This window comes from Diadema antillarum, unplaced genomic scaffold (assembly GCF_040938485.1).
Source record: "Diadema antillarum isolate AM-2024a unplaced genomic scaffold, OU_Dant_1.0 seq00001384_RagTag, whole genome shotgun sequence".
NCBI lineage: Eukaryota > Metazoa > Echinodermata > Echinoidea > Diadematoida > Diadematidae > Diadema > Diadema antillarum.
The window spans coordinates 89,215-103,605 of NW_027272140.1; the positions used below are offsets into that span (position 1 = coordinate 89,215).

At 37.9% G+C, this 14,391-nt stretch overlaps 1 protein-coding gene across 1 annotated transcript in view; it reads right to left on the reverse strand.

The window, feature by feature from the left end:
- Positions 1–2,703: 2,703 nt before the first annotated feature.
- LOC139708889 (uncharacterized) overlaps positions 2,704–14,391 on the reverse strand; it is a 33,574-nt gene continuing 21,886 nt past the window's right edge. The window contains exons 4-8 of the mRNA XM_071620851.1: positions 9,385–9,586; positions 7,811–7,927; positions 6,839–7,052; positions 5,244–5,450; positions 2,704–4,936 (exon numbers count right to left, since the gene is read on the reverse strand). Of these exons, the coding sequence (XP_071476952.1) occupies positions 4,652–4,936; positions 5,244–5,450; positions 6,839–7,052; positions 7,811–7,927; positions 9,385–9,586 (1,025 nt within the window). The 3' untranslated portion in view covers positions 2,704–4,651. The remainder of the gene's footprint in view (positions 4,937–5,243; positions 5,451–6,838; positions 7,053–7,810; positions 7,928–9,384; positions 9,587–14,391) is intronic.

Sequence of the window (14,391 nt, forward strand, 5' to 3'; positions counted from 1 at the left end):
TTTGAATTTATCTGTGACAGATATTGCACCATTTTCTTTAAGTGCGTGCCACTCAGAATATAGTGCTATTTCTGCCACCTTGGAATTCATAATTTCAACCAGTGCCTATCAGCACATAGTATATTTTTGTTAGATATCAAAAGCCATCCAACAGCACTGCCATATTTACTACACCGAACAGAACTTTGCACACACTAAAAAACCATTTCATAAAATGTGGAAGAAAAAATAAAGGGGGTGAGAAATTGACACATTTACACTTTGATGCATGTTTGTTAGTTTGTAATATTTTATTAAACTTTTTTCAAGTCATATCTCACCTTTTAGCATTTTCATCACAAAAAAAAGGCAAACCTGCACCAAATTCGTAACACAAACAAAAATGGATCTCCAAAAAATGGTATTCTCCTTTGATTACAATGAATGTACACACTTTGCTTTGTAACAAAATGATGGCATATATTATGTTAGTACTGAAATATACCAAATTTATTCCTTGATATATAATAGTTTGAATAATCAAGAACATTGCATGAAACTGTGAATACACACCACTACACTGCATTTTCATATGCCGCAGGTACAAAGTGCCATACAGACTCGTTGTACTGTATACACTGTAATATTTTCAATCTGATCCAATACAAACTCAATGACATCAATGCTGACCAGCAGGAGATAATATGACAAAAAGAACAAAAAATGCAGAATTGTCAATAAAAGTTCTGAAAACTTGTAAATACTTTGACAAAAATATAACACACAGTCATAAATAATCTCGACTCTCTTTGGAAATACCCCTTCTCTTAGTTCACTGGATTCCATCGAGTGGCTTCAACCACTGTAAAAGTGGAAACTTTCATATGATTGCTATTTTGTGCTAGAGAAATTCCAGTGAACATTACTTGAGAGCTTTTCCATATGTGTGGATTTGACAGCAGAGCATTTTAGTGAATCTATCACATTGGTGCAGTGGAGCACAAAATAAAAAGCAAATGTTCTTAAATATAAAATACTTCTCATGAACAGAACTTTCATTTTTCCTGTCCCCTCCCTTCCTACCATCAAAACCACAACGAAATGGACCAAACTCTATTCGTTACATTGTAGTTTTATTAACGAATACCACCACATCAACATATGCTGATATCAGTGGGTGAGCAAACTTTGGACAAAGATGGGTACTGGTACTTTATATTCCATATACATCATATACACATCATGAAGATGACTTCTTGGTTCTGCTGGTACTTGCGAGTTGGAGATGATATTGGAAGATTTGCTTACAGTATGTAGAGGCTATGAATAGGATGTTTTAAGCTATGAAGAAAACTACAGAGGTATCACACCTCCTTGAGAAAACTAAAAAAACAGTTAGTTGCACTGGATTGTAAGTTATTGTGTCTACAAAGGTGTCGGTGATGGACAGCCCATGGCGGTTACACCTCCTTAGACAGTCTAATATCATGAAGTATAATATGGGTGTATGTTACTTCCCATGGACTTTCCTGAATCTAGTCAGACCATGTGATCACCAATAGATGCACTCAAACTACTTTGAGGAGACCAAATGCCATCTTGGAAACAAGTTTTGTTCTACTGCATACCAAAGTTACAGACATATCAGACTGAATTTTTAATTTAATCTGTAAACATATGTAGGCAGAATGCCCTTCAAAGCAAGAATTAAGATATCCTGGTGGTACTTCTGCCAAAGTTACAAACCCAAACAAAATTGGAAGAGCAACTCAAAACTCTACACAGGGCTTACTCCTTCATTTCACAAATAATTCACTTGCACCATCAGATAAGCTCGAAATGAAGAACATTTCAAAGCAATATCAAACATCTGAGAGGTTTAACTGACATCTAAAGAGTTACTGGCATAACTTCTCTCTTCAATAACCTCCATCTTAGAATACTACCTAGTATACTTTCAACACTTATATTCAAAATGTGTCTATGTAATACACACATTGAAGACAATTCTCTTTGGGAAGAGTTACACATCCATGGAAGACATTCTTGTATCTGAAACTGACATTCAGCGGCGGCATAACCTGCAATTATGCCAGATGACATATACACGATTTCCTTCACAGTTCTAATGCCACTATCATAATTGAAAATATTGCATCTCCATTTAAATGTTGAATTCTTATGCATGCATGTGTGCACCTTTTAATACAACATTAAATGTCATAATACCATGAGATAATAGAAATAAAACAGTAACTGGAAGCACAACTTGTTTTTAAATTCATTTTCTATGGGCAGCCCCCTACAAGACATTAATACCTTCATAAAAACTGCAAATTGATTCATGAATATATTAACATCTTGTGAATGACAATGACAAAAGCTAATCTCATTTACAGTGTAAAAGCATGGAAAAATGGAACACTTCAAACTGTGATGAATAAATTTGTCAAGGAATCATAGCCGCACAAAATCAGATTGCTTGCACTTCAACTTTGCATATTTCATTGCGCTACATTATACTGTTTTATTGGAGCCACACCCATGCATTGCTAACAACCAGATTGTGCATAGAATGACATGCAACATATGATCAACATTTGCTCATGCAGAGAAAGAAGAAACTCAAAACAAAACACACGCCGGTGGGGAAACTGAAATAGCAACCTGGAGATTCTTGGTAGAGCAGAATAAAAAGTGATTTTGTGTGTATCAATAGATAACTGTGTTTATCAATGTCAGTTTTCAAAAAGAGATATTGCATTAAAAGAAGCTATGACTCTTGCAAAGTTTGATGTGTGTATTTGCTCAAAACATCTTGAATGATATCCCTAGATGGTGACACTTCATCAGATAATCTCTTCACGATGGCTTAGAAGTGAGAAGCAGATGTTGTTTAAGACATACGCCAAGTAAGTCATATTAATCACACTATGACTATTACACTCCACAATATGTAACATACACATCATAGGAAATGGGGCAAATATGATACATTCAAAAAGGTAGGAAATGTAACATATCAACAGTAACCACATGACATTATTTGTTACTGTCATATGTCATAACTTGGAAGAATTCAGATGTACCCCTTTGTACTGATCATGAAGATGCATGGTGATTATCAATAGCGAGGCGAGGCATACGCTGATTGTATATAATCAGACTCATCAAAAAAGACATTTTCACATCTGTATATTTGCATATTGTATTGACATTTCATCGTAAAAAAAAGAGGGTAAAGTTTATTGCATTGAATACAATGGGTACAGGCAGACATTACAAAAATACACATACAAAGATAAATATATGAATAGGCTTATCGTTTCTCTGTCATCTTCATTATTAATATAGCACTGTGATACCAAGAAGACATTTGCATCTTCATATAAAAATAGCATTTCACTCTTTAGTTCTGATGGATGGAAGTCAAGATTGTTAGAAATTTTGCATAAGTCCGAGACATTCCTAGAGTTATCAAAACTTATCTTGGCCCAGCGCTTACCAATGGCACTCTGTGGATGTAAAAAAAAGCTATCACCAGATTATGTGATTATTTTTACGCAGTTACAACTGACAGCATTCATTGAACACAAACTTGTTTCAGAGTGCTGTTGCATAATACACTTACTATATCGTACAAGATGATCAATCACCATGACAACATGGAAGATCTGAATATTAACTGGCTGTTACAAGGGCAGCTTCTACTGTAAAACCAGAAATTTTCATGCACATAAAACTTTACCAAATTTCATAAGGAGACGAGATTTGCAAAAGTAAAATGCACATGAACGTGTTTGTCTAAACAGTGTAATGAATACCAGTGGCGATACCCGAAAGTTTCACACAGCAAATGCTTGTTGATTTACAGTATTACTGGGAGTAATTACAACGGTAAATACTCAATGCAAGGAACCCAGATCTAGGATCAAGGATCTACCTCCTATTCATACTATAATTTTAAATGGGACGTGGTGATGACAATTTAATGTCTTCATCCTGATACAAGTTTTAATGTGGCTGTTAATCTCATACTGATAATCAGATTACATATCTATCTCTACCTAAGAGACATAAAAAGGCATTGACTGCGATTTGTATAATGTGCAGTCCTAATAGGTGATTATCGACATGACTGGAGGGTGCTTGCAGATGAAAGAAAACCACCATTTAATAGTAATCAAAATCAAGTCTTTTATTCTTTGATATTCTCTGTTTTTGTATTAATCATATAGTCTTTTGTTTACATCATCAGCTTCCAGCTGCATGGCATCTCACCCAAGCAGAACCTGAGTGCTTTACTGCAATTATGCAAACCTCCAGTATGCACAGCTTGAACTCACAAGTTCATTGACCCTAAATGCCAAAAGAAGAAAAAAAAAACCTTAAAAAAAATCTGTTCACAACTTTTTGAGTTATTTTGCAAACAGACAAACAACCAAACGAATGCTGAAAAAAATAGCCTCCTTCCTTGGCGGAGGTAAATGTGAAGTCTGATGCAGACATGAAGGTGATGTGCACATACGCATTTCTCGGTTCATTACTGCACTCAATGATTGCGAGTTTAATTACTCATGAAATGGCTGGGAAGTCCCGATTCGTGAAGATTTAGACTTGCTAAATATATGGTGAATACAGCACGTCACCTGTCTCTTGATCCACTCTCGGGTCATGTGATCACAACTCCTCTGTACACACACTGGCCTGTGCATTCTTCCATGAGGCACGGCCACAGGTATGACCTCACTGCTGGAGACTTTCTGTTCGTGCCCGGTGCCCGCTGATGCATGTCAGGGTTAAAGGTCATGGAATCATACATGATGGTCAAGGGAGGATCCTGGATGCCGAGTCTCCATGACAACGAGACAGAACGCTCAATGAACCTGTTCAGCTCAATGGAAGTCTTCAGCTTTGGATAGTCATACAGAGCTGTGAACAACTGCTTACTAACCTCCTGAGGAAAGATAAAGGACAAAAGAATTCAGTCAGTTTTCAAAGTTTCTTTTTCATTTTACTATACTCTTATTCTTTTAATCAAAAAACCAAATATCAAATAAGCAAGGATATTTGAGTATATATTACAACAGAAAAATGACGAAATCTGAACTTCAGTACATCAGCTGATGAAAAACAAAAACAAAACAAAACAACAAAAAGAACCAACACCCAAATGAATAAAAATTTCTGTTGCCCTCTTGTGACTTGACATGTCCATTTTCATTAGTGATCCCCTAAATCAGAGGAAAAGTTTGTAGCCTTACCTCAATGAGAGGGGTGAGGTCGTAGCCCTGTCCAAGCTGTCTCAGGAACTGCAGCAGGTCACTGCCGATCTTCTCCTTGACCTTATTGTCCCTGCCCTGGGAGTTGCCGTCCTCCCCACCCCTCCCCTTGTTGGGGTTTACCTGGAGGAGCTGCTGAACGCCACCCTGGATCGACTCCAGCGTGTTCTTACTTGTCCTAAAGGCCAGCTGCAACATGGTGTACAGGAGGCATAATGAATTAAAACTGGTGACCATTCATTATAATGGCAATGGATAATATCTTCTCTTGTGATAGATTATGTGGGGGAGGTGAGGAGAGGAGGTTTGTCTGTTTGTTTGATTTTTCTTTTTCATATAATTTGAATGCTTTACATAATCAAACTAAAGAGAACTAATAACAATAATAAGTAGATACATGTACTGAGATTTGCTGTGAAGCTGCATGTTTGATGATGATCCCTGGTCTATAGAATGTAATCGTTTTACTCTGTTACATTGAATGCACATCCAACAAAAATCTAGAAATGTATCACAGCTTTGTTCTAATTCTAATTCTTGCAACTGATTTTTTTTTTTCTATTTGATACAATTTTCATTTTCATCTTCACAACATTTCCTTCGATTATCTTCATTTTCAGCTGACTATCCTCTCATTCATTTTCATACATTTTTACCTCCTCAAGCAATCCCATTGTTGTCTCCAAATATACTCTTCTCCCTTTGTGGTTCTTGTATCTTTACAGCTTTTTTTATTTTTAAATTCCAACATTACATAAAGCAATATTGCATTATTTTCCACTATGGCTAGTCAGAAATTCATATAATTATATAGGAGAGAGAGAGAGAGAGAAATGATCACAGTTTCGAAGGCAACGCTTTGTCTTTATGTTTCAAAGGAGGGTCCATCTGTACAAATAATTCATAAATAGACACAGAAAAGAAAACAACATGAAGAAAAAAAGCATATTACCCATAATTCTACCTGCACATCTCATACTGTACAGGTCAGATATCTAATTTTTCACAAATCAAGACATCCCGACAATTTCGCAAGTGTTTAAATTCGCGATCGTAGAGTAAGCCAACAGTACTGAAGGAGAAATGTAGATGTGCATGTAGCATTCATGTTGAAATCAGAGTTAATAGGTTCATGAGTTTTCGAATTTGCGAACGGTATCCAACTTGCAAAACTGGAGAAAATAAGTCTCACAAAATATATGGTGTATACAGTAATTTTTCAGCTGAGAACCAGAAGGACAAATCTAGGTCAAGACATACCCTCTCTGAGATCGACCAAGAGTGATGTGTTGGTGACAAAGGGGGTTGTCCCCTTTACTAGTAGTAGACTGGTTTACCAACATATTCAAATTTTGTGCATGCCTTTCTGACAATGATTCTTCTTAAACCTTAAAGCTTGCCTTAGGTTTGCCGGACATGGCAACAACTAATGTATGCAAACTGGATTCCAAGTATTGAAAAGTGTTTTTAAGGTACAGTGTAACAGAATAGCTTGTTACTACGTCAGGAGAGAAGGAATTTCCATAAATTTGAATATGTTTATAGTAAACCAGTCTATTCGGTGAAAACAAACTTACAACAATGACTGAGAAGAGGACTTTGTCCTTAAGGTCGTCGCTGTCCTCAAACTGGCCCTGTTCCGACATCATCTTCAGCGACATCCAGGCCTCTGCGCGGTCGTTGGAGAAGAGCTTGTCATACTCGTACAGGAGGTCACCCACGATGTTGCGCTTGGATTTTATGACGTGATTGCCATTCCCTTGGGCCTGATGTGAGGACAGCCTGGTGATTCTATGGGTGTAGACAAGATCATGAAAGTGTTGTTAATTTGTCCATATGCAGACGGAATGTTCAACATTGATTCTGAATTGCAGATTTCAAACATGTACTTTACATTTCATGTGTTCAAATTCTTATGGAAAACCAAAAGAAAATCCATCATGAGTACTGGTAGATATTTCCTGTACATATTTACGCACACAATTTAAAACATAACCAGGGAGAACTGGGGAATAAATATCATGTTAAAAGTGTCTGTTTGGGTAAATAAGATGTTTGTTATCGTTACTCATTAACATAATCAATATTCTCTAATCGTCATTATCATCTTTATCTTTATTATCTTTTCAATTATCATTATTGATATTACAAGCTTATTAACAGTACCATTCAATTATAAATGGTGTAGCATTTTCTGCACAAACTACATCTGGAGCAAACTCAAAACTGCCATTAGAATTCAATGGAAATTGAAGAAAATTTACAGGCTACAATATTTTCCTACTCATGCTACCAAGAAGATAATTACAGCTACAATTTGTACAACACGCCAACCAATTGCTACTTTTGTTAACCTGTTGAGGACAAGTCCCAAGAATACCCGGGCAGGTGTCTACAACTGTATGGGAAATGTGTGTTATAGCAAAATCAGTCTGTTCTCAACGGGTTAACCATTTCTGTGCCAAAGAGTCAAAGGGGCACAAATTTCACCCATGTACCTATATGGATAAGAAATTAATGTGGCATGCAGAGGGTGTATGTGTCCTTACTCTTGGTTAAGTCTCCTCTCGGTTTCCTGCAGCTTGTCAATCTGACCGATGGCCAGTCTCAGGTCTTCTTTGGTCTTCATCAGTTCTTCCTGGGTGTCATGGTAATCTTGACGGACCCTGTGGCCAAAGTGTGATAATTTCAATATAACTTCTGGCATCAGAAAAATCAGCTGTGAATAAGACCCCGTTTACAGTGCGGGGCTGGGCCGAGCCGCGGCCGAGCCCAGCCTCAATTGCGAGGCCGGGCCCCGCAATTTTGTCCGTTTACACTGGTTCGGCCGCGCTTTTGATTCAAGTCTTTAAATATTTTGTTGCAGTGGAGCTCTGCTTGTAAACAAACGCAATTTGGTATTGTCTGGTTTTCAGACCCTTTGCCAAATGAATTCCATGGCGACAAAGTCGCCGTTTGGGCAAAGGCCTTTGCCAAAAGAAAAGATCCTTTGCCGGACAAAACCATCTTAAACTATACTAGTTTTCAACATTGAGGGGGTTAATATCCTGAACAACGAAATAGTACAGGCAGAGGGTTTGGAAGCCAGACTAAAATTGGCTGCGCATTTGGCCCAGTTTGCGTTTACACTGAGAAAAGGCCGGGCTCGGCCGCGGCTCGGCCACGGCCGAGACCACCTCCAGAGCGTGGCCAAATGCGAGGCCAATTTTGGCCTCGCATTTGGCCTTTTGCGCGTTTACACTGAAATGAAGGTGGGCTGGGCCGCGGCCGAGCCGCGGCCGAGCCTCACACTGTAAACGGGGTCTAAGTTACCACTTGTTCACATTCCAGTTCATCTCATTTCATATTTCTCTATTAACCCGTTGAGGATGAGTCCCGAGTATACTCGGGCAGGTGTCTATGGGAAATGCATGTTGCAGCAAAATCAGTCCATCCTCAATGGGTTAAATGAAGATACATAAAAATAACACTTTTATGTGAATACTCTTCCAGAGCACCAACACACATAGACAAAATTGTCCATGACACAACCTTGTTGGAATACCGATCACCGAGGTATGTGATGACAGCTAGTGCTTACCATATATAGTTGATCACATGACTTGGAATGCTAATCATGCTCATGCAAGTGGTCTTCATTTTCAAAATTCAATTAAATAAATTTGAATTTGTTTGCCTCACAATGATTTCATCCGAGGTCGGCACTTTTAGACAATGGCCTGCTGTTTAAAGCATTGCAGATGTTATGACAACATGATGAATATCACAACCCATTTGCTTTGATATCAACCCTAAATAATCTTGTGTGTGCCAACTGTTTTTCCTCTCTTTTTCAAGGGTGAAAGGAGGTTATATTTTTAAACAGACAGAGTCATGGAAGCAACTGATTGATAGACAGTTACATTTGTTGCAAGAGGATACAGGAAAGATGAAAGAGAGAGATATAAACTCTGAAAACACAAAACGGTTCTTAACACCCTAGGGAAACATAACTGCTTTGGGGCATTGAACTCAACAAGTTCAAACATACACCAGACAGATGTAGGATAGTAACACACAATGACAAAGAGCAAAGTTAACAGACAGACAGACAGACAGACAGGGTACATTTTTGCCCAGTTACCTGTCTCTCTCTTTCTCCACACTTTCCCTTTTGCTCGACTCCTGCATGAGCATCGTGAAAGCCTCGTCCGTCTGGGGCCCGGCGTTGCCCATCACGTACATGGAGGTGGGTCGGCTGGACCGTCGCGGAGCAGGGACGGGCTTCTGCACGTCGGACGAAGAAGACGACCTGCGACTGTCATTCACAGGCTGATCTCTCTCAACTACAGAAGAATTGGCAACGACAGACACAAGAGAGGAGGAAACAAAAAGAAAACAAACAAACAAAACAAATTATCACTCTCTAATTCAAGAAGATGATTCAAATCCCAATAATGTTGGTAGACTATTTGTGTGCCTGGAAATTCACGAAGAGCACCATTTTGTCAGTTTTATGACCAGCAGGTGATAATCACAGCAAGAGTGTATGCATGTCAGGAGCAACTGGAGTTATTATTAATGACTACCTGTATTGAAAGTATCTACAAGGTATACTTAGAAGATTTAATATTGGCATGCAAGAAGGCAAACAATAGTAAGATTACTGAAAAGCAATGCAATTTGAAAAAGAACATTACTGGGCTTACTCTTAGAGGAAGGATTCTATCTTCATGATTATATTTCTACAGACTGCATATACACTGTATCATATTCCATGATATCTGTCTATGAGTCAATAGATGATAGACACACATGCAACCATTCTAAAATTTGCATCATGGGAGAGCTATTTTTATAGCGTACGATGTACAATGGCAAGAACATACCGATATCAATAATATCTTTTTGGTGACAGTTACAGCGCCAATACCTCATTACAATTACATATCAGGTCTTGTCAGAAATAAGGCAGACTGGTGATACATTCATATGCAAGTATATATCACATTGGAGCAAAGAGAATCAGTTGATGAGTAAAATCAGGACATGTGAATCATCTCTTCCGTTTATCACTGATAAAATCCCACACAAAGCATCTGAATGCTTTATGTGCTTTTGAAGAAGAAACAAGACCATGTACAACTTTTGAATATTATGTATATCATGTCTCATTGCACAGTGACATGATATCCTACGAGAATCATTACGGCTATAATGACCAACTTGCACCACCATGTGTGAAAAGTAAGATGAGGTATCATAGACTTCAAAGATTAAGAAGTATTTTTATTTCTGATTGCTAGACAAGAAAAATACAAGATCTGAGGATAAATTTGCATTCTTCTCATGTCTTCTTTGGGTGAGAGTCCATTTTGAAACCAAGATGGATAGCAGAATGCATTTATCATCTGTGACGACCAGTAATGTTGATGAAACAACTCCAACACAATATATGCTGGCAAATAATGGAAGGGAAGCAGTTGCAGAAAAAAAAAATGAAATAACATAATAACACACATCAGGCATTAGTCTTTGTTAGAATGTACTGAAAGAGGAAGTCTCGCTCTACATAGCATGAGATAAATGTTCAAGGTATTATTGCAGTGGGAAATGAAACCAATATTACATTACGCACACTTGTGGTTATGTAAGCTGAAAATATTTTCATCTTGTTTGATATGAAATACAGTACTTAGTGAATTATACTCATTATTACCTGCAGTGTCATGGACAATGGGGTATGAAACAAGACTGTAATGAGGGATCAAAACAAAGAACATGTCTTGTTCAGGTAAAAGATTTTATCATGACTGCAGAAAGCAAAAGATGCATAAAATATGCATGAATGGTTAAACTCTATCATGCATGCCGACAGTCATGATAATATAACAAGCAGTTCAGAAAAAAAAAGAGGAAAAGATCACAAACAAAATATACTGAATGGAGGTACATGACAGGGTATAAAAGATGTTACATGATAATCATGAAATCTGAAACAGTCATGGAAGCGATACATAACACTGCAAATGGAATAAATACATGGCAGATCTTTGAATGAATCAAACCAGAATTATTCAATTTATGGAACAAAAATTGTGGTAATACAAACTTCGGTGACTTAATATGTAGGCCTAACTGCAATGTATTCACAGGTAATACAATACAAATGATGCAAAAAAAAATAAGTAAGGCAAAAGGAAGGGTACATGGTAGATGAAAATTTACTGGAATGCATTGCTATGTCATTGATATGAAATTAGTGGTGCTGAAATACATTTTCATCTGTTATCTCAATGTAAAGCTCTGATTTACAAGCACCAGTTTGAAGTATGACTTTGAGTGGCAATAATATGAAATGACACATACAAATATTTAAAAAACTCCTGGATTGGACAGTGGTATAAAATCATAAAGTGTTCAATGTTTTTCCCCCATGAACCTAAGCTGAAAAGATCTCTATTTTTCTTTTTTTGTTGTTGTTGTTGTTTCAGACAAACTTTGTGCTACAGATGTGAATTCACATTTGATGATAAGTTTGACTTGTGAGTCATTTAAGCAGAAACAAATTACCCATACAGTATATACCAAGTCAAATAGGGCAACTACCATGTGAAACCTGAATTATATTAAAAGCCTTCAATTCATGTTGTAGGCTCACTCAGGCAAAACAGAAACTGATAGAAACTGGCATAATGTAGTCCATGTGATGACTCAAGCCTCCATTATCACTTATACCCTTTCAGACTGGAGAGTTGTTGTATGGATAAATGACATATGTGACCCGCTTCAACAAAAAGGTCCTAAAGTCGCGCACGGTCGAAGCCGTGAAAATCGAGTTTGAAGTCAGAGCATCATAATTGGTCAAAACTTACGATTTTCTGATTTTGACATATTATTGGAGTCTGACATGTCTTCTATCATCTGTCGAAATTTTGAAGCAAAATGATGAAAGGAAAGACCAAAAAATAGCGTTTTTCTGGGCCATGTTTTTTGGCGTTGCAATGAAGCAGAAACTGGTTCGAAAATTTGGATTGAGCGCCACAGATAGGCTCCGCCCCTAACAACGACCGGAGTGATCTCATTGGTCAGTTTGCTGCTTGCCGCTAACCGAAGCGTGAAGCTCGCACACTGCCAAGTCTACTGGAGCGTGCGGGCGGGGTGCGCTATGCCCAGCCGCTTCTCCTGGCATCCTGGTCACTGATTGGTCGGGGAGGAGACGGCCGACGCTGTGCTTGAATGAGCATTTCGGGGGTTGCTAGGGTTTACCTTCTATTGTCCGTAGGTGAAAACTAACTTGCGTGTCCCTTGATCGCGATTGCGTCGCAAGGAAAACTTTCAGGGCGCTTTTTTCGAAACATTGATTTCCCAGACGTCTCGACATGCTCTCTCTTAAACATCGATATCTCCACAGCCGATTATTTTCATAACATGAGTTATATATCAATTTAAAGCAGAAAGATTAGGGAATTTTGTCATGCAATTTACAAATAATCGACCTCGCCCGACTTTAGGATCATTTTGTTGTAGCGGGTCACATATGAATATAGGACATTTTTATGTGTCTGAATGCTCTTATATCCATACAACGTATGGATATAAGAAAACTTGGTGTGTCTGAAAGTGGCCCAAGATTCAGTTCTTGGTCTGTGATGTAACAACCATGAAATTTTAAAATGTGTGTACACTTTGCAGATGACTAAATAGGTAGGCCTATCTGAATGCAAGTGGGGTTAATGCAACTGGATAATAAATTATTTAAATGATGAACAAAAAAATGTCAGTCTTGGGATTCTTCCATTTCTTGCTTTTGAACTCATTAGCTACTCGTTAGAGTACATGAAATACTGATACAGGCAACTCCTGTTATTCATAACGAAGTCCTCGGGACCAGCAGTTTTCTTTTGCTAAACTGTAAAAGTGGATATTTTCGCGCGACTAATTTTTCACGCTCGGCGGGGTAAGAAGAGTTTCGCATGTTTTTAATTCCACGGAATCCAGACATCCACTACTGGAACATATGGTAAGCAAAAGTATTCGCGTGCTTTTATTTTCGCGCTAGTTTCGGGTTGCGCGAAATGCGCAAAAATTTCAACACCGCGAAAATTTCCACTTCTGCAGTATTGAAATTTCACTATGGCCAAAGAATAATGTATACAAAGATATAGGGACAATAATTTTGGGACTTGAACTTTTACTTTGTTGTAACATGAGTTTTCTTGTAATAGAAGTGCACTGTATGACAAATGGCTGTCAGTGCAAAATGACAAAAACACAAGAAATTTTGATGGAAATTGTGAGGACACAGGCCTGAAAATGTACACCAACCATGAAAGGAACTTGGATGAACAGAAAGATACACATCATGGCATCACCATTCGGGTGATGTTCATTATTTCAAGAGATTCAACGAGATTTTTAAAGTGGTGGTCATTAACTATATAACATAATACTCTATGCATCAATGTTAACACCTTTCTACCACTTAACTAATGAAATCGTGACAAAGTCACATTGGGGTTTCACTTTGTAAACATTGCAGGCCATGGTATACACACATAAACATGCAGTCCAACCTTCTGTTGGGATTTCAGGTGTGGAGGCCTACTATGTTCCATTCTTTTGCTGCATTGTGGTCCAAGCATTATCACCTGGAATGTGGTTTGTACAAATCTTCACTTCTTACAAGTTGTGCATGAGACCTTTTACATTGTGTTTCCCCATGTATATCATAGAAGGAACGGACATACACAACAATACACCCTTGAAATAGGATTAAGATATATTGTTGGATGAAGCCCCCTCTCTCTTTGTTCTCCTTGAACAAGTCACTCTCCTGATTCTTTGTCTATGATAAATTGTCGGCTGGAACGACCTCCGTGGAAGGGTTTCTAGCCGCTAGGATGACCTCTCCTCTCTTCTTGTTCTTTTGCTTTCAGACCAGCGACAAACTATCATAAACCACATGCCTGATGAAGGCATTAAACTGGCTAATTACCTTGTTTACAAAGAAACATCTGCTGCAGTGTTCAGCAAATGATTCTGTAGGTACTTTTGTAAATATCATCTCATGAAAAGCCTAATTTTGTTTTGTTTTGGGGGGATAAATTAAAATCTTTCATCAAACTGGTTCTCAATATATCAAATATCA